The sequence below is a fragment of the Lagopus leucura genome, unplaced genomic scaffold (genome assembly GCF_019238085.1).
Source record: "Lagopus leucura isolate 7727_CA_CO unplaced genomic scaffold, USGS_WTPT01 Super-Scaffold_100043, whole genome shotgun sequence".
Taxonomy (NCBI): domain Eukaryota; kingdom Metazoa; phylum Chordata; class Aves; order Galliformes; family Phasianidae; genus Lagopus; species Lagopus leucura.
In genome coordinates, this window is record NW_024962290.1 from 1185161 (window position 1) to 1206378 (window position 21218).

Here is a 21218-nt window from a genome sequence, read left to right on the forward strand (position 1 = left end):
CCGGAAAGAGGCCCCAGAACCTGGATGTTGCGCGGGGAGCGGCTGTGGCGTGGCGGCGGTGTGTGTGAGGTTCGTGTGTGAGGCTGCCAGGCCGTGATGGAGGGCTTGCAGGTAGTGACCCTTAGCGATGGGACAACAGCCTCCGAGCAGCAGGCTGCCAAAGGTAAAGGAGTCTTTGGGCTGTGAGGTCTCAAAGTCTCTTCACAACCCCATGAGGTCGGAGATAAGGCGTGCAGATCGCCGTGGATCTTGTATAGGATGCTTCCGACTGTCTTAGATTGGCACAGAAGACTGTGCAGGAATCAGAGAGGTTGGAAGGGACCTCTGGAGATGGAGTCCAACCTCTCTGCTAAAGGAGGTTCCTGACAGCTGGTTGCATAGGAAAGCATCCAGGCAGGTCTCAAAACGTCTGCAGAGAAGATGACTCCACAGCCTGTTCCAATGCTCCGTCGCCCTCCCAGTGAAGAAGTTCTTTTGCACATTTGTATGGAACTTTCTGTGTTGCAGTTTTTGCCCACTGCCCCTCGTCCTGTTGCTGCAAAGAGCCCAGCCCTATCCTGACTTCTGCACTTCAGATCTTTGCACACATTGAGGTCACCTCTCAGCCTTCTCCAGGTTGAAAGGCCTCAGGTCTCTCAGCCTTTCCTCACATAAGAGATGCATCCATGAATAAAACATCTCTGCTTCAGAAATGAAGCTTTGGTGATAGGAGAGCTGTTGCAGTAGAAAATGAAGGTTCTGTCCAGACTGGAAAAATGGAGTTCCCTGTATGTTCTGTGGCCAAAACTTCCCCTGAAGCTAAGCAGAATGTTTGACCTCACTGAAGTGCGTAGCATCTGGTTCCCAATAAAGCTTTTCTCACTCAAAAGGGTGCTGAGCTCAGTGTTGGTTAAAATGCAATATCAGTGCCAAATTCAACTCCTGTCCTTTTTGTGGGGTGTGCTGGAGGTCGTGCTCCTTTCTTCACCACCTGCTGTTCCCAAGGAAAGCACTGTGCCACCTCCCAGCCTACAGAGTGCGCTCTGCAAGAGTTCCATCTCCTGCTCATTGCTGTTCCACTGACTTTTCTGTGTAAACTCACTGCAAGTTTATTAAATTTGTGAAGCTGAAAACCACTAGGTTTTGTGACTTCTCCCTGCAAACACTCTGCATGACTTGAAAGCAATTTAAGTTTGAGGAGGATGGAGCAACATCCTCTCTGCATCAAATAATTAAGTAACTAAAATATTGTTGCAGAATAAGGCATGCTTTCACTATTTTTAAGAGTCCACTCTTCACAACTCATCAAAGCAAGTAATGCTTTAGATCCTTTCAAGCCAAAACATTTTCAAGTGTTGATCACCAACCAAGTTGAAGAAAACACATTTTCAGGCCCTGCTGGTGCCATTAAAAGCTCCCGATTGAGTTTTCACCAGCAGAATGTAATTGCTTTCTATTTTAAAGCCAAAGTACTTTGCACACGTTGTTCTTTCTGCTTCAAACAAGTGATTGTAAATAAGTGATAACTGAGATTCTTTGCCTTTTACCCTCCTGCTTAGGAAAGGGAGGATCCAGCTTTTCTGGGGAGATAAGTGCTTCTATGGCTGTTTGAGGGAAAGCTTGATTAACAGCAGCATTCAAATGGCAGTTCTGCCTTCTGCATGGCTGTATTCCTTGAGAAAGTGCAACAAAGGAAGGGGACAGCTCATTAGGCCAGTGTGGACTTTGAGGGCAGTGCTAATAGCATTCTTTTTAACTGTTTCAGGTGAAAAGGTAATTGAAGAGCAAGTCACTGAAACTGAAGACGAAAACACAGTGTACATCCATCCAGTGGTAGTTCAGAAAGGTGAGAACCATACATTCACCTTTCTTTAGAAGGATGCTGGTGGGACTGAAACCATCTGTGTCTTCACAGTTGTGCTGTAGCTTTGAGCCCATCTGAGATAGGGTTTTCTTGTCCAGCTGAATGAACAAGGACAAAGAACATGTGGTTTCCTGCAGAGTTCTTAGCAATGTGACAAGAAGCTAAAATTGACGGTGCAGCAAGCAAAGCTTGTGACATGTTTCACCTCTGGACTCACACACATTGTCAGTTTGATAGATAACAAATCTACAAGCCAGGCCAGTAATCTGTGTGCTGTGGTTTTGCAGACTGCAGAGCCCAAACACGTTTTGTTTTACCTAGGAGCAGTGGGACAGGAGTTTCTGTGAACCATGAGATAATATATTATTCCTGGATTAGGTGTTTGAGGGGGAAGATGTTTCGAGGAGGGAGGGTAGGGATTATTGGAAGCTGTGTCACCATGGTCGTACATCTGGGACATGGTGTAAGAGGTGAGCATTACCTCAAAGAGCCAAAGACTGCCATAAAATTATTCACAAAACATTAAAAACCTTGACGTGGACAGGGACGGGGGCTCAGGTGGTGTCTTAAAACTACAGTTGTGGTTGACTTTCAGCACAAGCAGGCTGCCCTGCCCTGTGTGCTTCTCTGGCTATTAGCACTGCAGTGCTCAGGATGTAATGCCCCTCCATCCCATCTGAGTCTGCCAGTCATGTGCTTGGAGTTTTTTTCTCCTTCTTTCAGATTTTGTAGCTTTTGAAGATGGACAGCCAGTAGTTTCGGAAGACAGGGGTATGGCCTACATACCTAAAGGTAAAGAATATTCCCCATTCTTTCCTTGGCAGCTGGGGCAAAAGCTGCTGAAGTGTTGCAGATTTCCAAGGCTGGAGGTAGCCTGGGGAGGTGAAGAGTGATTTACACTCAGCAGCTCTGCTGTGTTTGATTTTGTCTATTTCTCTTGCAGAAGGTTTTGATTCCAGCACTTCAGAGGCTGTCCAGCCAGAGGGTGGCTCCACCACCAACAGCCATTCTGCCATCGTGCTCCCTGACAGCCTCATCGTGGAAGTGCAGGCAGAAACAGGGCAAGAGGAGAAAGATGATGCCTTTGATGTCAGGACCATTAATGCATTAAAGCAGTATGCCAACAAGGTGAAGATGCAATTGTTTCCTTAATGGTCTTCCAGCAGCACTGAGGGACTGTGGTATTTCACATCTTACCTGGAATTTAAGTTGTCTCCTTTAAGTTGCACTTATGTACAAATTAGAAGTGCACAAAGTAGTACGCAGAGTAGTGCCAACTTTGGGAAGGTAAGCTGGTCAGGGCTTCTGTGGGTGTCACCACTGACAGGTGGCTGAAAAGGGCCTGGAGAGTGGCAGGTTCCTTCTGCAGCACCTAGCCAGTACCCACAGAGTGCTGGGCCTTTTACTCTGCAGGCACAGATTTGAGAAAGCAGAGCTGCTATGATACAGCTCAGATTTTTTCCAAGGTAGGAGATGTGAACTAGGAATGGGAAATGCTGGTTTCTAGAGCCCTGCTTTGTAATCTGTGTTGCACCATAAGTGTGCAAGCTGTGTTTGTAGAAGCACACTTTTGTGGGGACAACTGAAGGACTGTGTATGAATGGTAAGGAAAGAAAGAATTTGAATGGGCTTCGGTGGCAGCTGCTGTGGTGGCTGGCTGAATTAATTTCCACTCATTGGCTCGACAGCATTTGCAGGAGCAGGAAGTGCACAGCAACGAGAAGAGGATATGAGCTGCCCATAAAGCACACCGCTGTGGGTACGCAGGCCAGATCAGAGTGTTCCTATACAAAGGAAGAGGGAAATGCTCCTTTGGAAAAGGTCAGGTGTTTCAAGAGAAAGGTCAGGATACCCTTTGGCACTGAGGCATCATTCTGCAGTGAGTTTTTCTCTGAGGACTTCAAGGAGATGCTTTTAACCTTGAAGAACCAGGAAAAAGTATCCATAATTTGGAATAAATCAAGTGGGAATGTATCATTGAGAAGAGGCTTTGTCCCATGAAAGAGGTTTGTTAACTGGCCAATACGAAATCCAGCAGAGAACTCGAGATTCTCTCCAGCTGCTAGATTTCCACATGCTGTTTTCCTTACCATAGAGTCATAGAATCACCAAGGTTGGAACCCCTTTGTCATGGACCATAGAGGACCCATGCTTTCTCTTCCAGGTACATGAACGTTCTCATACAGGTGACCGGCCATATGCATGTCGCTTCCCAAGTTGTGGGAAGACATTTGCAACAGGTAGCAGTTTCTCTCGTGTGAAAATTCTGTCTTCAGTCTTATCAAAATCACCTTGAGAATATCAGCCCTTCTTTCCAGCAGAGCACAGTAAGCACAGCCTTCTGATAAGGAATTGCAATACGGGAGGCTGCTCAGGACTGAACTGATTACAGACAGCTTAAAGGAGCTAAAAGAAGAAGCTGAGTAGTCAGGGGTGTTGTGAGGCTCTTTGGATATTTCTTCCCCTTCAGCTTTGTGAACACAGGATAGACGTGTGCGTGATCTGAGAGCTGTTACACAGCTTGCAATCTTAGTTCCTTCTCATTGTAAAATTAATGTTGTGGTTTCTTTACTGGGCAGCGTACGGGCAGAAGACCCACATGAAAATACATACTAGTGAGAAACCATTCAAGTGCCCAGAAGACTCATGTAGCAAAGCCTTCAGAGCTTCTGGTGATCTATAGAAACACATCCGGACGCACACAGGTGAGCACCATAAGAGAACTGAGCTCCCTATCAAAAGGGCTTCCAAGATCAAGTACTGCTTCAGCCTCTTGTATCTCGGGTGAAGCAAGGCAGAGCTGAAGTTGTCTTCAGATGGAAGTAGTTGGGCAGTAGAAGCAGCACTTGGGACTCTCAACTCAGTTGCTAACAGCTCAGTGAAAGGGACAAGGGTGCCGGTTTTACTGGGGGAAATGTACATTTGGTTGGGGCCGATGTGAGATCTCACTGGTGTCGTACTGTGCAGGTGTGTGGGGAGCTCACAGGGCTGCGCTCTGGCAGGGCTCTCATCAGCATTGCTGTCACTGCAGGGGTGCGTCCCTCCAAGTGCCCGTTTGAGTTCTGCGGCCGCTCTTTCACCACCTCCCACATCCTCAGCGTTCACATCTGAATGCACACAGGCGAGTGTCCCTACGCCTGTCCAGAGCCCAGGTGTGGAAGGAGCTTCACCAGCGTCACCAATTACAAGAACCACATAAGAATTCACACAGGTAAGCAGGGGAGGAGGTGAGAAGACCAACAGCTCCTCCCCAGCCTGCTCTGATGATGTGTGGCAGCTGGGAAATCTTTGGGACTGAAACGATCGTGTTCAGGGTGGCCAGGTAATTAAAAGAAATAGGAACTGCTTTATTGGGCTGATTGTTCTGATGGTCTGCTTTCAGCTGTTCTCTCTTGTTAGGGAATCTCTTTGCAGGGCATGATGAGGCCGAGTGGGTTAAGCTCTGCACTGTGGCCTCTGCCCTAGGGAAGAAGCCCTATGCCTGCCCTGTGCCGGGCTGTGGGAAGTGCTTCACAGAGTACTCCAGCCTCTACAAGCACCAGGTGGTGCACACACACAGCAGGTCCTACTCCTGCAACATCTGTGGGAAGGCCTACAGCCAGAGATCTATGCTGGGCACACACAAGTGCAGCGGCCGCAGAGAGCTGGAGGCCACAGAGGAGAGCGAAGAAGTCCAGCAGCAGCTGGAGGGTGAGCAATCACTTCCACGTCACTTGCAGTGTGTCATGCCACGTGGCAGAGGGGAGACAGATGGCAGCAAGGGAGCAAGGGCGTGCTTCTGCTGTCCTTCAGACCTGAGTCTGTGCTGTGGCTTCCACCTCATTCATAAAGCCCAGATTCACGTCACAGCCAAGAGCAAAGTTCTCCCTCCTAGCTATAGTCATCAGTTGAGAGTAGACTGCATCCAGCTGTGTAGTACAGGGAGACACAAAGGTCCTTCTCTCCAGACTAACACTGGGCTGTTCTTATGATCTTTTGCTCCTCTCTGTTGGCCCTTCAATGACCTGGGGTCAGATATGCACTTTCCTGCTCTCTCCTATTTCACTCTTCGCTTTCCCTGACTTAGTTGCTGCTCCATGAAGAGGCAGCATGTTGCTTTCCCATCAGAGATGGAGAAAGACAAGGATGAGGAGGAATATGATGATGGTATGCCTACACAGGTCTCACTTATCTCTCAGGATGAGACAGAGCAGGTATGGACATTAACAGCCTCCAGCACTTGAGGGAGAGCAGTTACCTGAGTGAGGTTCTGCCTCTCCCTAGCTTCTTCTATATCCCTTTAGGCACTTCCTGAAGCCACTAAACAGGATGTCCCCTTGGGGGCCAGATCTCAGCTTGTCTTTTAGCTTCTCTAAAAGGCTTTTTTTTTCTGTGTAAAACAGACCCTGGGACCCTGGGGCTCTGTCTGTCATGATGGTTCCCCCCTTACAGTCCTATCCCACTGCTGCAGCCTTGATGTGAAGGGTAAATCACAGGCCTCTGGTCACCACTTGCCTTGCTGGACAGGGTCTTGCAGGCATTTGTCTGGGCTTATGTGCTGTGCCACCAGCCCTCGCCTCCTGCACAGCTGTCAGAAAGCAGCTCCCACTCTTTGCTGACACAGGCTGGATTTGGAGATTGTTTTTCCGTAGTTTGTAAACAGCAGTGCTTTTCTTGCACATACTTCCCTGCACGAGCTGCCTGTCTGCTGACTGGGAAAACCTGTGGCTTGGGGCAGAGGAAGCAGCTGCCATGAGTGAGGTTTGTTTCCTGTTAGCATGAGGAGCTGCCTGCATGAGCTATGCCCAGAGAGAAGATGCTAAATGGAAAGGGAGGTCTTGTTGAAGGGGGTGAACTAGGGACCAGGGATCTGTGAGGGCTCCATTGATTCTGTCTGTGATCCTGGGCAAAGTCCTTGCAGTTTCTCTGTGCCTTAGGTCTTGCACAATTCTATGATTCTGTGAGGGAGGAGAGAATATTTTAGCCTTTCTGTTGCTAAAATCAGGTGTTGTATAAGGCTTCCTGAGAAGCCAGCCTGGCTGAGAGCATCTGCTTTTGTCCTGTCCAGATCAGCTTGTCACAGGAAGACCTGCAGGCCCTGGGCAGTGCAGTCAGCGTGGTGATGCAAAGCAGTGCCCTCACAGTGCCCAAGGAAGAGTTTGTGGGTGGTGACATGCACACCATGACTGTGATCAACGCTGATGGCACCGAGACACAGCCGGTATGGGCAGAAGCAAGGCCTTCCCTCTTCCCTGCAGAAGAACTGCCTACTGGGAGGGAATCCCACTTTCTTTTATGACACAATTGTCTTGTGTCTTAACTATTCCTAGGTTACCATAGTCACCTCTGGGCCAGTCATGTCTGAAGAGTCAGCCATTACATCCCTCTGCCATCGGCAGGTGGCAATGTTGGCAGCCACCAATGGTGCAGTGCAGGTACCACTGAGCATTGCTCCCTTCGCTATGTACATCCCCATCCACTCACCGACTTCAGCCTCTTGCTTTGCATCTCCTCCTGCCTAGATTGCTTGCTCCTTAACTCCCATGTGCCTTGCATGTGGAGGGGAACATGGATGCCCTGCTTGGGTTGCAGAATGTTCCTTCATAAGCAGCCTTTCCCCATCAGAGCTGTGTCTCTGCTTTGCTGCTCTGCTCCACTGCCAGTCAGTCCCTCACACCTCTGTCCTGTGGGGCAAAGCCAACCCTCCTGAGCACACTTTTTGGGAGGGCAGTGTTATCTCTGACTTTTCTCCCTAGCTTGAAGAGCAGCAGAGCCTGGAGAACAGCATCAGTATGACGGCAGCAGCAATCCAGCATGAACCTGTAACACTGGACACAGCCGTGGCTGAGAATGGCTGCTGAGACCCTGCAGAGCCTCCCAGGCAGGAAGAGCAGGCAGCCAAGCCCATTCCTCCATGGGTGCATCAGGATCTGCAGGATCTGGGCCAGCAGGCACATGGAAGATGTGCAGTATAGGGGTGAGGGAAGGAGTCTGAGAGCAGCTGGCTTGTGATGTGCAGCAAACAGGCGGTGAGAGCCAGTGCTGGCAGTGTTGGGCTGCAGGGTGGCCATGCCAGAAGGGCTCTTCCCTCCATGAGCAATGTCTATTACAGCTGCTACCTTCTGCTGGAGGCTCTGCTGTTTTCCTTGGCTCAGAGCAGCAGCTTTCCTGCTCCTTGCTGTGGACCCTTGTCATTGTTTTATGATTTAAATTACTGGTATTCCACATCATAATATCATGTAGTGTGCTGGGAGTTAAGGTTAATGCTGCTGTTCCATGGACTGCTGATATTTCCAGGTACCTGGTTCTCAGAAGAGAAGAACATCTCCCAGAGAGAAGAAGATCATCTCCTGGAAGACTTTCACTGTTCTGTTTCCATTTTCTGTTTAGAGGGAAAGATAAAACTGTTTGCAAGTCGAGACACCTCCCCTTTTACTGCTCATCTGTGCAGTGTGTGCTCCCTGGCTGTCTCGCCTTCAGCATTAGAGTAAGGCCTTTGGTTTTGGACAGACTTTCTAATTTTATTTTATTTCTTACCCTCAATTCCAATTATACTGTATTATATTGTAGTATCTTGCATTACAGTATCATATTTAGTAAATTAGTTTTTCTCCCTTAGCTACTTGCCACTGTGTTGGCTTTGTTAGGCCTATCCTCCTACGTTTTTTTCCCCTTTTCTACCTTCCCCCTCTCCTGAGGTGTTGGTCCGTGAGCCCCCCCCACCCCAATAGTCTGGAGGAGATGGCAGGGTATCTTCTATTTACTTCATGCCTAAGATCTCCAAGACTTCGCTGGTCTAACGAAGCAGATATGGAGCTACAAAGATTTCAACTCTAGGAACGCAGAATATTTTTGGAGAGGCATTTTCTGTCCCCTTCCTTTAAAAATGGTCCAGCATTCCTCATTTCTGCCAACTCCTCTGCCTAATGAGCAAGTGGGCAGCAAAGCAATAAAGCCCAATCAGAGGGTGGCCCTGGGCTGGGTGATGGAGTGGCAGCAGTGTTCTGATGCTGGATGTCAGTGTCCCCACAGATGCACACTGAGCGCATGGCAGCAGTTCTCCCATCTAATACCAATCTCAGAGCAAACTGTGTTGGCAGACCCAGTGCTGTGGAGCAGCAGGGGATGGCAGAGGGGGTTGGCTTCTATTATTTTGCAGATGTCAGGGTTAAGGCACTGCAGGAGGTTTTGTTGAATTGTCCAAGTGCTCTCCCAAAGCTGTGATCATCCCAGGACTGTGCTGAGGGCTGTGAGAAGTGGCTTCTCAGGTGCTTGAAAGCAGTGCTTCTAGTCCCACATCAGGGCTTGGCTCCTCTGAGGGCTCCTGTAAACTTCAGGTTAGGGAGCGATGCCACTTACTACAAGAAAATACATCTGTGAGTGGACATCTTTGCTCGGGACAGAGCTAGGCTGGCGTCCTCTGCCCAGCAGGGTAACAGCAGCACCTGTGCCCATAAATCCATGGGCAAAGCCGGCACAGAGCAGCAGCAGAGGCTGCGAGCAATCACGTGTTTATTTGCCCCACGTACTTCGGAAGTTCTCTTCTGCAGAGGAACAGGTTTCTGTGGGGAAGGGTGGGCCGTGACAAACCACCCCCACCACCTGCAGCGCATTGCAGCCCTGCTCCCCTTCCTTGGGCCTCGTCCTCTCCAACAGCCCCTGCTGCTGCGGGGGGGAGGAGGGGGAAGCTCTCCATCTCAGCCCAAGAAGAGGAAGCTGCTATTTTAGGCAAGGAGGAAACTTTTCCTTCTTGTGGGCACAAACGCTGAAGCTGAGCCAGCACAGGGTCGCGAATCCTTGCCAGCCCCTTCTCCGTGCGCTCTCACTGCGCTCCTCGCAATCTCTGCGTTCCTCCGGGGCGGCGGTGGGAGCGCAGCGGTGCCCGGAGCGCAGCGCAGCCCCACGCAGATGGCGCTGCTGCTCCGCGCACGGCCGGAGCCGCTCGGGGCTCTCGGTGCAATCGGTTTCCTGAAACCGGATTCACAACGTTGACAGAACGGCCGCTGTCACCGCCGCTTGTAGCCATGGACCTGCGAGCTGAGCTGCTCAAGTCCATTTGGTACGCCTTCACCGCTCTGGATGTGGAGAAGAGCGGCAAAGTGTCCAAATCTCAGCTCAAAGTGAGTAACTGGGGGAGCTGGGGGGGGTTTGGGGAAGGCTGTGGGGTTCCGGGGATGCTCTGCAAGCCTGTGGGGTCCTGGAGAGGTTCAGTGCTGAGGGGTGAAGGGCTGTGCTGTTGTGCCACATGCGGTGCCCTGAAGTTCTTCTGTGCCTCACCTCCATTTTAAGCATTAAAAAGTGTGCGTGGGGGGGGAAGGTAGCAAAGAATCAACATTCAAATGTGTTTTCGGTGTGAAAATGGGGGAGAAATTGGATTCTTTCTTCATGGCTTTGGTTTCTTATGCTGTCTGTGCCCACCTATCAGCCCAAACTCAGGCTGTTTTCTCACCCCAATGCGCCCATGGTGCCTCTTCCTGTGCAGTCCAGGGTCGGAAGGTGGAGGGAGAAAGTTCTAAATATGACAGCTACTCTGTGCTCAGGGCCAGCAGTAACACATCACTGCTCCAAAATGCCGACCTCCCCTTCCCTCCACCCCCTCAGCACCTTTTAGAAGGCTCTGAGCTCGGTCCGTCCTCAGAAAGACTCGTAAAGCCCATTTATCGCCTCCAGGACTGGTGAAATCCACCAGGTTTCACTGACAGGCAGCAATTTTTTTTTTTTTTTTTTTTTTTTTTTTCCTTTGCAAACACTGCAGCTCTTTTTGGTTGCTTAAAGTCTTGGCCTGGTTCTCATAGGGATGGATGTGCTGTTTTGGGGCTGCAGTGCAGAGAAAGGACCTGAGTTAGAAGCACGCAAAACATGGTGAATTGTTGCATCAGGAGCCTGGGAGATGCGTTGTGAAACCCCTCAGAGAAACCTCTTCTCCTCTTTCTTTCACCTACTTTTGAGGGCTTCCCCCAGGGCAGGTAATGGGGATCTAGGAACCTGCATGGCACCTCCTGCTGCCCGGCTGCAGGGGCTGGGTTCCTCTTGAAGGCTCTCAGAGCTGAAGGCTGTGTGTGCCATTTTCTTTTTAAGACACCTGGAAGCGTAGAAATAGCTGAAGAAATCCAGGAAAATCCCAAAGCAAACCAAGAACAGGCGCTGAGCCTCAATCCCAGCCCCAATGGAGCACACCTTGCACCAGCACCGATGTCACCACGTGCAGCACTCATCTCACAGGCTCTGTGCGGGGATGGTGGTGCTGAGCTCACGAAGACACCGAGTTTCACAGCAGTTTCCTGGAGAGCCCATGCAGCTGCGAGCCCCTCGTGCAGAGGCTGAGCACTGCATCCCCACGGTGACTTAATCCAGAACTGAGCACAGATTCACCCCATGCTGTTTTCCCACCCGGCCCAAAATGGGGACGTGGCTGCAGGAGAGGCTCTGCACACCCACACGTTGCTGGGAACACCCAAGCAGTGCTTGTTCCACTGCGTGTCTCAACGTTCAGCAGCTTTCCACCCCTCATTTCCATTGCCCATCGTCGCCGGTCTTTGCTTGCTGCAGGATTTAGGGCTGCCCTCCCCACATTGGGTTCAGCAGTTGAGTTCTTTACATGCACTCCTACTACTTGAGTACTTTACACGTACTTGCTTCTGTGCAAGAAACTGTGTGTACATCTGTGTGACATGGGTGGGTATCTGCAGAGGAAGGAAGGACAGTTTTGTGGTTAAGTGCTATGAGCTGAGAGATGTGGGGTGTTCTGTTCGCAGCATTGCGCTTCCTGATGCTGCCATGAGCTCTGCCTACAAGCTTCATGCCGCTTGGGGTTGGAAATGCTGCTGGAAAACTTTGGAAAACCCAAATTTGGGGCAGTCCCAAAAGGGCTTGGTCGTACTCCAGGCTTCTCTTCTCAAGGAAACGTGTTTGGGAGATGGTGGTCCTAAGGCTGTGTGTTGGGGGGAGGCACTGGGGCACACATCCATCGCCCTTTGGGAGGCAGAGCCCCCATCCTGAAGGTCCTGGGGTTTGGCGGGTGCCCTGGGGACCAGACAGGCTCAGTGCACTACAATGCCCTGGGGCAGGCGGGATAGAGCCACATGGCATGGACTGAAGCTCCTGTGCTTGTTGAATGCACAAAGGGCTCTTGGCACAGGCTGGTGCTGGCAGCTTGGCCAACAAGAGGGCTGAGAGCAGCTCAGCTGGGTGAAAATCTCCCCTGGGGGGGAGCCCGTAGTGCTGTGCTTGAACCATGGGGACATGCAGACCCCGCTCACATTTCTGTTGCTGCTGGCAGAGGTTCTTGGAGGCATCTCCCTGGGTTGGGCTCACTGCAGCACTTCTGGGGATGCTGTGCTTTGAGCAAAGGGGAGAAACTGAGGCAGCAGCACAGCTCCCTGTGGTATGCCAGAGACCAATCCACGTGGGATTTGTGCCCGTTACACAGAGCTGAGCTCTGATCCCAAAGTTCACCCCCAGCCCTGGCGTCGCCCACTGCATCTCCCACAGGGGAGAAGATGAGAGGCTGCCATTCTTCAGTGCTGTGACGTGTTCCACCCCCATGGTGCTGGGGAGGGACGTGGGGTGCTCGTGGTGCTGGGCTGACCGCAGCTGCTCCCTCCACCCCTGCGCAGCGCAGAAAGGCAGTGTCACCAAAGCACTCTGCGGCTGCACTTCAGTGGCCAGAGCCTCCCTTCCCCTGTCAGCCCCCCTAGATTTTTGCCCTGTGTCAGGGCTGCGGGGTGTTTTCCTCCATTCTCTGTCCCCATAGTGTCGGGGTAGCCCTGACCTCGCACATCCTGCATCCTTGGCTGGGGGTTTCCTCCCCATCTTGTTTTGCTTTCAATATTTAAGTGAGCATTCCAGCGAGAAGCAGAACGTGCTTTGCAGTGTGTGGGGGCACAAGGGGGGCTCAGGGTGCCAGCCATGGCTGGGTGCACATGTGAGACCCCCCAGTGGCTCACAGCATGCTTGGGTGAGCTCATCCCCACAGTACATCCCTATGGCTCACAGGGCAGTGCTCAGCAGGACAGTGGCTTTGGAGCATTGAGGGCTGTGGATGAGAGCCCTGCATGGAAAGGGGAAGGCACAGCCATGGTTCCCTGCTCTTGTTCTGGATTCTCAGGGCGTTTCCATCTCTCCCACCCCTGTGCAGCCCCTAGGGCAGTGCCAAACCCCAAAGGGTGCAGCGCAGCGCTCGGGGCTACAGCCCTCGTGGTGTCTGCACACTGGGTGGAGCCCTGCAGATAGCATCACTCTGAAGGGGAAAAATGAGAAAGAAAATCCGGTTGAGCAAGAACCATCTCCAGCTGTGCAGCAGCGTGGCTCCTGGCAGCTCCTCTCCTTTGGGAGGAAGTCTCCAGCCCCATCTCCTTGATGCCAGCTGTCCATCCAAGCCGTGTTGTACCACCTTGGGCATCTCCGTGGAGCACCTCCTGCTAGCTGGCAACTCAAGGATAGTGACAGCATCCAAATTCCCAACACGTGGAAAATTCACATGCTGCAAAGTGAGCTCTGTTTGGGGGGGGATCTGTTCTAAACCCAATACCTGTGGTGTTTCTGGAGTTGGTGCGTGTGCAGATCACTGTTGGCCGCCTTCCGTGCCAACAACATTTCATCTTCATTTGCTTTAAACTTTATCTTATTTTTGTTTTTATGTCTTCTGGTGATTCGCTTGCAGAAAGCAGCACAGCATTACAGCACAGCGGCGGGTTGGGTGCATTTGTTCTTTTTTTAAGCCATTGCTGAGGGCAGCTGCCAAGCAGCCCAGCTCGGGGCGGCTTATCTTGATCAAAGCATGTCCTGTTTGCTCTGTAATGTCTGAAAAAAAATAATTATCCACGTGCCAACATAGGAAAGAAATGAACATAAGAAAATCCTCGCTCTTGGCTGCGTCCAGCTGACCTTTAAGGCTGGTTTTTGGGGGTGCCATCCCAAGGCTTCACCCTGCTCTCCCCCTTGTGCCCTGCCAGGTGCTGTCCCACAACCTGTACACGGTGCTGTGCATCCCCCACGACCCCGTGGCACTGGAGGAACATTTCCGTGATGATGACGACGGGCCGGTGTCCAGCCAGGGCTACATGCCCTACCTCAACAAATACATCCTGGACAAGGTGAGCCGTGTCCCCCCCTGGTTTGCAGGGCAGGGGGTTTGGTGAACAAGGAGGAGATGGAGGAGGACAGGTTGGAAGCTCGGGGGGTTTCTCTCTTTTTCCGTGGCTCAAAAGCACCTTTGTTTCATGCAGTGCGGCTCAGTGCTTGTTTCCTCCAGGCACATGAGGGCTGACAGCTTTCTTCCACTGCATGCTCTAAATACACTGGGGCCCAGCACAGGAGGCCGTAACCCTTCCCTCCCTGCTGCCTCCCAAAAGGACTCTGCGTTAGGGAGCCCAGCACACCCCATCCCTCCCATTGCAGAGCGGCCCAAACTGTTGCAGTTTCCCATGTGGGTTTTTGGAGGTGACCTTTAACCTGCCTTCTGGTCAAACTAATAAATCCCATAGGCAGACTGAGAGGGGAAGCGGTTTTTCCTGGTAAGTGGGGCTCTCAGCTGTTCCTGGTACCCAGCACCCCGAGGTTTTGTTCCGGCTCTGCTGCTGCAGACTGTGGTTTGCTCACGTGCTGCTGCATGGCTGGGAAAGTGCAGGGCCAGACACGGCCAAGGGTGTGATCCCCACCTTCCAGTGACACAGCACAGCAGTGATGCATCACGCACAGCCCTGACAAAGGCTTTTGGTGACCTCTGAAACCTGTGGACGGGCAACAGGGCCAATGGAGGCATCGTCCCTTCCTCTTGGGCTGCCTACTTGTGGCACAGCACTTCCTTCACCAAACCTCAGTTCCTCTTTTTGTACAAATGAGATAAGGAAAGTGACCCAAAGCCACCCAGGCATTTGTCTTATGCGTTTGGGGAAGCCCAGTGGTGTTGGCTATGCTTTGTGGTATGTTTCCTGCTGGTGCTCTGCAGCCCCATCCCTTGGAGGTGCCCAAGACCATAGATATAGGTGGGACTCTGGGCAGCCTGAGCTAATGGAGGCACCCAGCCCATATCAGGAGTGGGGCTGGGGGGGCTGTACCCAGCATCCTGTGGCTCTATGATCTTTAAGACCCCTTCCAACCCAACCATCCCATGGCTCTATGATCTTTAAGGTCACTTCCTACCCAAGCATTCTATGATTGATTCCATGAGTGCCACTACCAGGAAGATGATGCGTCACGGTGCCCAGGTGCCTGTAGCACCTTCTCTACTGGTTGCCATGCCTAAAATCATCTGTGTAAGGGGTCTGTGTTGAGGAATTGTCCTGGCACCACACGCCAGTGCCCCACCACTTGTGTGAATCAGCAGTGCTGGCAGGGACAGGAGGCCTCCGGTGTGGAGCTTTTGCCCTCCCTGCAGTCTTCCCCCTTGCAATCCTGCAGCACATTCACCAGCCTGGGTCCTGTCTGCAGGTGGAGGAAGGTGCCTTTGTCAAAGAAAACTTTGATGAGCTCTGCTGGACTTTGACAGCAAAGAAAAATTACAAGCCTGACCGGAATGGGAATAGCGTTGTTTCCCACCAGGATGCCTTCAAGCTCTGGTGTCTCTTCAACTTTCTGTCTGAAGACAAATATCCTCTCATCATGGTGCCAGATGAGGTAGGAGCTGCCTTTCCTGGGCTCGCTTTGGGCTGACATGTCCCACTATCACAACCCAGCACATCCTTCCTGAGCTGCCTCATCACATCCTGCGAGATGTGGTGCCTCGGGGTGGGGGGAGCAGCCATGACCATGGAGGGGGGGTGACTGGAGGAACCCTCTGAGATGCTGAAGCCTCCAGAGGAAAGATGTCTTGGAGGATGTGATGTGTGCTGATCCACAGCATTCTTCCATGGTTGAATTTAGGTAGCTGGGAAACAACTGTGCCAGCCTGAAGACTGTCAACCAAGGAGCATCCAAAGCTTGGCTCTATCTGTGTCTGCTACTGAAGCCCTTGCAGCTCACCCAGCAGTTGCATTGGGCATGGTGTTGGAGGGCTCCTCCTGATATTCATGGGGAGAAAGAAAAAATAATGAGGAACAATTTAAATCTGTTGTTGTGATGACGATGAGGTGCTCAGCCCATATCCCTCCCCATAAAGGCAGTGGAACAGCAGACCCAGCTATCCCTATCCATGCCACTGCCACCGAGAGCTCAGCCCCTGAGCAACAGCCAGGGAATTAACTACAAGCACCCGGGGCCACTGGTGGTAATCCCCAAATTCCAGGCAGTATTTGGAGGAGGAGGAGTTCCCTTGTCCAGAGATCACGTGGAAGCCCCATGAGCTGGCTGGTAGAGGTGGGGAGCACCAAAGCCAACAGCAGCCTCACCAGGTCCCACTGCAACAATCGAGGATGGAGCTGAGATGGGTGAGCAGCCCCAAAGCACCAAAAGGCAAACAAATGGAAAAAAAAAAAAAACAACAAAAAAACAAAACCACCCCAACAAACAAGAAGAGGCACCGAGAACTGAAAAGAAGTGCAGTGGTGTGCAGATGTACAAAGGCAACCGCACTTCCTGTGCCCTAGGAGAGGTGTTTCCTGTTCCCCAGACCAAATGAATCATTCTGCTGCTCGCTGAGCTGAGCTGAAAAAAATAAAAAAGGAAAAAAATTAAAAAAATAAAACAAGCTGAATTATTATCCTCTCCCAAGATGGATGAGGAGAGAGGGAAATCCCACTGGGGCAGGGGACATTGCTGTGTCACACCTCAGTCACCTGCCCTCCTTGCTCTCAAGTTCTGTGGATACCAAAATAAGTTGTCCCAACGTTATGTTGGGAAGATAAGATGAAGGGGAGTGGCTTTAAACTAAATGTATAGATGAGACATGAGGAAAAAATTGTTTTCTATGAGTATGGTAAGGCCCTGGTGCAGGCTGCCCTGGGAAGTGGTGATGCCCCATCCCTGGAAGTGCCCAAGGCCAGGGATGGGGTCCTGAGCAGCAGAGCTGGTGGGGGGCACCCAGGCCAAGGCCAGGCCCTTTATTCCAGATTCCATGGTTCTATGATCTTTAAGGTTCCCTCCAACCCAATCATCCCATGATTCTATGATTCTATGTTATCATCAGCAGTTCTATTTTGAAAGCAATTGATAGTCTTGAAATGATGTTCACTTCCCTTGCAGGGCCCCCTTCCCTGTTCCTTCCAGTGTTTTTATGAGGTCAGCTGGAAACCAGAGCAGTGCTGTGGTCAGGGCTGTGGTCTGATCCCTGCTCTGTGTGGGAACAGCAGTGCTTGGAAGTCCTACCTAAAGCATGACTTCTCTCTCTTCAATCAAACAAGCCAAGAGCGTGTAGGCCTTGTGATGAAAAGGAGAAGCCTCCACGCAATGGTCAAGCTCTGACCCAAAATCAATGTCCTGAGCCTGGAAAACTTGCCCATTTCCATCAACCATCCTTTGTGATAAGGCTCCTGTATCTCCAGGCTGGAAAGGGATGTGGTTTTAGGTCCTCCAGAATGGGTTTTGTTGGTCCAAGTCGGTGGTTATGTGGTGGTTCTCACTTCACGATGCTGAGCTCCCCATCTCCACAGGTGGAATACTTACTAAAGAAGATCTGCACGGCCATGAATGTGGAGCTGAATTCCTGTGAGCTGGACGACTGCCTGTCTCAGGAGCCACAGGGGCAGGGCGGCCTGACGGTCTGGCAGTTCCTGGACATGGTGAATTCGGGGCGGCTGCTGCGGGGCATCGAGCAGGAAGCCATCAGCATGGCAGTGGAGGAGGTGTACCAAGAGGTCATTGAGGATGTGCTCAAACAGGCAAGGAGCCCACGTGTCCTGGGGCATGGCTGAGAGCGATGGTCCCTCTCTGGGGGATGTTTCTGGTCTTCTCCCAATTGTTAAGGATGTGGTTTCCATGTCATTACGCAAACACCCATCCTGCCCCCACGTCATTTTTGAACCCTGTGTCTCCTGGGTGCAGGGCTACCTCTGGAAGAAGGGCCAGCTGAGGAGGAACTGGTCGGAGCGGTGGTTCATGCTGAAGCCCAGTGCCTTGTCCTACTACGTGAGTGAGGAGCGGAAGGAAAAGAAGGGGAGCATCACCTTGGACAAGCACTGCTGTGTGGAGGTACAGGCTGGGATCACAGCAGGAGAAACACCTCCCACATGTGTCTGGAGGTTTTTCTTGGTTCTCATCCCACCGGTTGTCCCCCATCCACATGGAAATGATGCCATCCCATGTCCTCTCCCTGTAGGTGCTGCCTGACCGGGATGGGAAGAGGTGCATGTTCTGTGTGAAGACCTCATCCCGCACGTATGAGATGAGTGCTTCTGACACCCGGCAGCGCCAGGAGTGGACGCTAGGTTCGTACACCATGCCCACTCTGTGCCCTGTCCCCAGCATCTCACATCCCTCCTGACATCCTCCTTTTCCCTCCGCAGCCATCCAGACTGCCATTCGGCTGCAGGCTGAAGGCAAGAAGTCCCTGCACAAAGACCTGAAGCAGAAGCGACGGGAGCAGCGTGAGCAACGGGAGCAGCGCAAAGCAGCCAAGGAGGAGGAGACACAGCGGCTCAAGCAACTCCAGGAGGAGAAGGAGCGGAAACTGCAGGAGTTGGAGCTGCTGAAGGAGGCCCAGCGGCAGGCAGAGATACTGCTGCAGGAGGAGGAGCAGCGGCGGAGGCAGCAGCACGAGGAGATGCAGAGGACCCTGGAGATCCAGCTGCGGGAAGCCGAGCAGGTGGGGGTAAACCTAAGGCAGGTCCTGCAGTGGGGCTGCGTCGCTTGTCCCATCTCTGTCCCTTGGCCTGGTCAGCCTGGGGAGGGTTGATAGAGCTTTTAGGAGCATGTTCTCCTCTTGCAATAACACTGCTGCTAACTCTGGTAGTGGGGGCATGCACAGTGATGCGTGACATGGGAACAAGGGACAGAGGGTCAGCACATGATACCCAAGGAACAAGATGTGGACAAACTGCTTGAGGGTACACGAAGCTGAGAGGCTGCTGGGCTGCCTAGAGAGCCTATTTCCATCCTTGCAGCTGATGCTGGCTCCTCAAGAAGCATTCCTCTAAGCAGGGAAACAGCCTTGCCCTGGAGCTCTCCCCATGGGCTCCTCATGGCATGTGGCACATCAGGCCCCAGCCACCCTGACAGCTCCTCTCCCGGCCACAGGCACGTGCCTCCATGCAGGCAGAGATGGTCCTGAAGGAAGAGGAGGCTGAGCGTCAGCGTAAGCGCATCATGGAGCTGGAGGAGATGCAGGAGCGGCTCCAGGAGGCCCTGCAACAGGAGGTGAAAGCACGGCACGATGAGGAGTCCGTGAGATATGCACAGGCCAGGTAGGAGCAGAGCCTCCCTGCATCTCTTCCACCGACCCTCCTCCCAGGCGCAGGGCTGTCAGAGATGCTCCCCAGGGTGATTCAGCTGTCCTCAATTGCTCCCTGGGGAGCCAGCGTGCTTCTGATGCCAGGAATGTGGGGAGCTGATGGATGAAGTGGCAGAGGGATGTCTTCACCTTGTGCACTTTCTTGGCAGGCTACTGGCTGAGGAAGAGGAGAAACTGAAGCAGCTGATGAAACTGAAGGAGGAGCAGGAGGAATACATCATCAAAACTCAGCTGGAGAAGCAAGTCCTCAAGCAGGAGATGGAGAACAAGAACAAGTGTTTGGAAGAGGCCCAGAAGCAGCTGGAAGAAGTGAGAGTGAACAGGCAGCGGGTAGACCAAGACGTCATGGTGAGCATCACCCTAGTGCCTCTTCCTATCACACTGAAAGACCCAGGGGACTTTCCAGGCCTCCCCTGAGTCACCTCCATGCTGGAGAGAACCTGGGGACCTGCTGTCACGCAACCTGCTGCAGCCAGGCTGGGTTTCAGGGTTACATCAGCTGCAGCAGGGAGAGGAGATCTAAGGTTTTCCTCCTGAAGGTTTGCAGAGCTGTGCCAGGCTGGTGATCATCTCATAAAGCCACTGAAGCAGGGAAGAGGCTGTGGCCGCTCTGCCCCCATTTTGCTGCACTGGCAGATGCTATTTTGAGAAGTCTGCTGATGGGGTGGGTGCTGTAGAAAATGCTGGCATTTCCTCACTGCACTGCTCTGGGATTTTCTGAGCTGTGCCATAGGGTGATTTGTTGGCTCTTGGCGTGTCCCTATGAGGGTAGCAATGTCAGGCCAGGGAACGTGTGGAGCAGGGAGGGCTGGGAGCAGGAGGAGCCGAAGACCAAAGGAGGGTGTGCTGCCTCCATCCTAGAGGGAGCCTCCAGCCCAGGTTCAGGGAAGAGAAAACTCCTGCCAGTGGTCCTGGGTCACCTCTGCTCTGTCTCTTTGCAGGCAGCCCAGCGGAAGCTGAGGCAGGCCAGCACCAACGTCAAGCACTGGAACGTGCAGATGAACCGCCTGATGCACCCCATCGAGCCAGGAGGTAGGAGACCTTCCCCATGGCACGCAGCTCAGTGCTGCTGCTGGTTCTCCTGTCCTGTCCTCTTCTTTGGGACACTCGGAGAAGACAGACAATTGTTTTTTTTTAAATCTGTTTCCAGACAAACGTACAAACATGAGTGGAGGAGGTTTTGCTGGCTACCCACCCCTCATGTGCCGGAGAGATTCCTCCCTCAAACTCAAGCAGAAAGTAGAGGATAAAGGCAGTGACCCCATGAGGGAAAGCAGCAAAGAGAACGTGAGCAATGGCGGGAGCAGCAGCCCACTGCCGTCTTCAGATGCAGACACCATGGCCACAGAGCCCTCCAACCAGTAGCAGGATGGCAGAGCCCAGCAGGCCTGGTCAGCATGGTCATCTCGGGTTGGAGATCAGCAGAGACCAGCACCAAGCCCATAGGTGACTGACTACATGCAGAGCAGAGATGCTCCATGCTGCAGCCACAACTGCCAAGAACTCAGCCCAACTTTGGGAGAACACAGCAGGGCCATTTCCTCCTCTGGGCTGCCCAGGTGTGTGGTCTGGATTCACCTCCCTGCACACCAGACACTGGTTTCAACACTGCCTGAAGATGCCACCAGTGGGTCTGGACTGTGTGGCCCAGGACTGCCATTCCCCCGTGGTTTCTACTGGCTGTGCAAGCAGCATCATCCACTGTGCCTTTGGACACGTTGTCCTCAAAAGGGGCCTCCAGGGCAGCTTTAGGGACTGAGCGGTGCCTTCTCACTACCCCTACACAAAGGGCACTTTTGGCAATGACCAGATGGACCAGTATGTCCTTAACTACACGTGCATTCCCTGAAAGTGGTTGTTAAGTCACTGGAGTCACATAGATGTCAATATAAACCAAGAAGTAATAAAGCTTTTGGAGCCACTGGCCCATAAACCTTATTCCCTGCATATCTGTGGCCCTGCAGGAACCTGACTTGCTTCGTGTGCAGTGCACGGTTTGGATTCCCAGCATAGAAAAGCGCCCAACCAATGAATACTGACCCAGTGGAGTGTGGTTTGGTTTAGGAGGGCCAA

General features: G+C 52.3%; 2 protein-coding genes across 2 annotated transcripts; both read left to right on the top strand.

Moving 5' to 3' along the window:
- The first annotated feature begins 19 nt into the window (after nt 1–19).
- ZNF76 (zinc finger protein 76) lies at nt 20–8339 on the top strand. The gene is given in 13 exon segments (XM_042884370.1): nt 20–163; nt 1745–1825; nt 2567–2635; nt 2787–2971; nt 3532–3621; nt 3987–4083; nt 4423–4548; nt 4875–5054; nt 5309–5558; nt 5928–6036; nt 6891–7043; nt 7153–7257; nt 7579–8339. Coding segments are annotated over 13 exon segments (1617 nt in total). The 5' UTR covers nt 20–96; the 3' UTR covers nt 7684–8339.
- A 1017-nt stretch (nt 8340–9356) lies between these two features.
- DEF6 (DEF6 guanine nucleotide exchange factor) lies at nt 9357–21083 on the top strand. Its single transcript, XM_042884445.1, has 11 exons — nt 9357–9942; nt 13777–13917; nt 15254–15439; nt 17350–17577; nt 17741–17887; nt 18015–18123; nt 18202–18500; nt 18932–19098; nt 19295–19493; nt 20087–20177; nt 20296–21083. Exons 1-11 carry the CDS (start codon nt 9847–9849, stop codon nt 20508–20510), a joined length of 1878 nt encoding a protein of 625 aa, XP_042740379.1. The 5' UTR covers nt 9357–9846; the 3' UTR covers nt 20511–21083.
- Nucleotides 21084–21218: the final 135 nt, after the last annotated feature.

Excerpts from the sequence above, each read along its gene's own strand:
- DEF6 (XM_042884445.1), top strand. The coding sequence starts at position 9,847 with ATGGACCTGCGAGCTGAGCTGCTCAAGTCCATTTGGTACGCCTTCACC. Across the intron at positions 17,578-17,740 it reads TTGAGGATGTGCTCAAACAG|GGCTACCTCTGGAAGAAGGG; the intron begins GCAAGGAGCCCA and ends TCCTGGGTGCAG. Across the intron at positions 18,501-18,931 it reads AGCTGCGGGAAGCCGAGCAG|GCACGTGCCTCCATGCAGGC; the intron begins GTGGGGGTAAAC and ends TCCCGGCCACAG.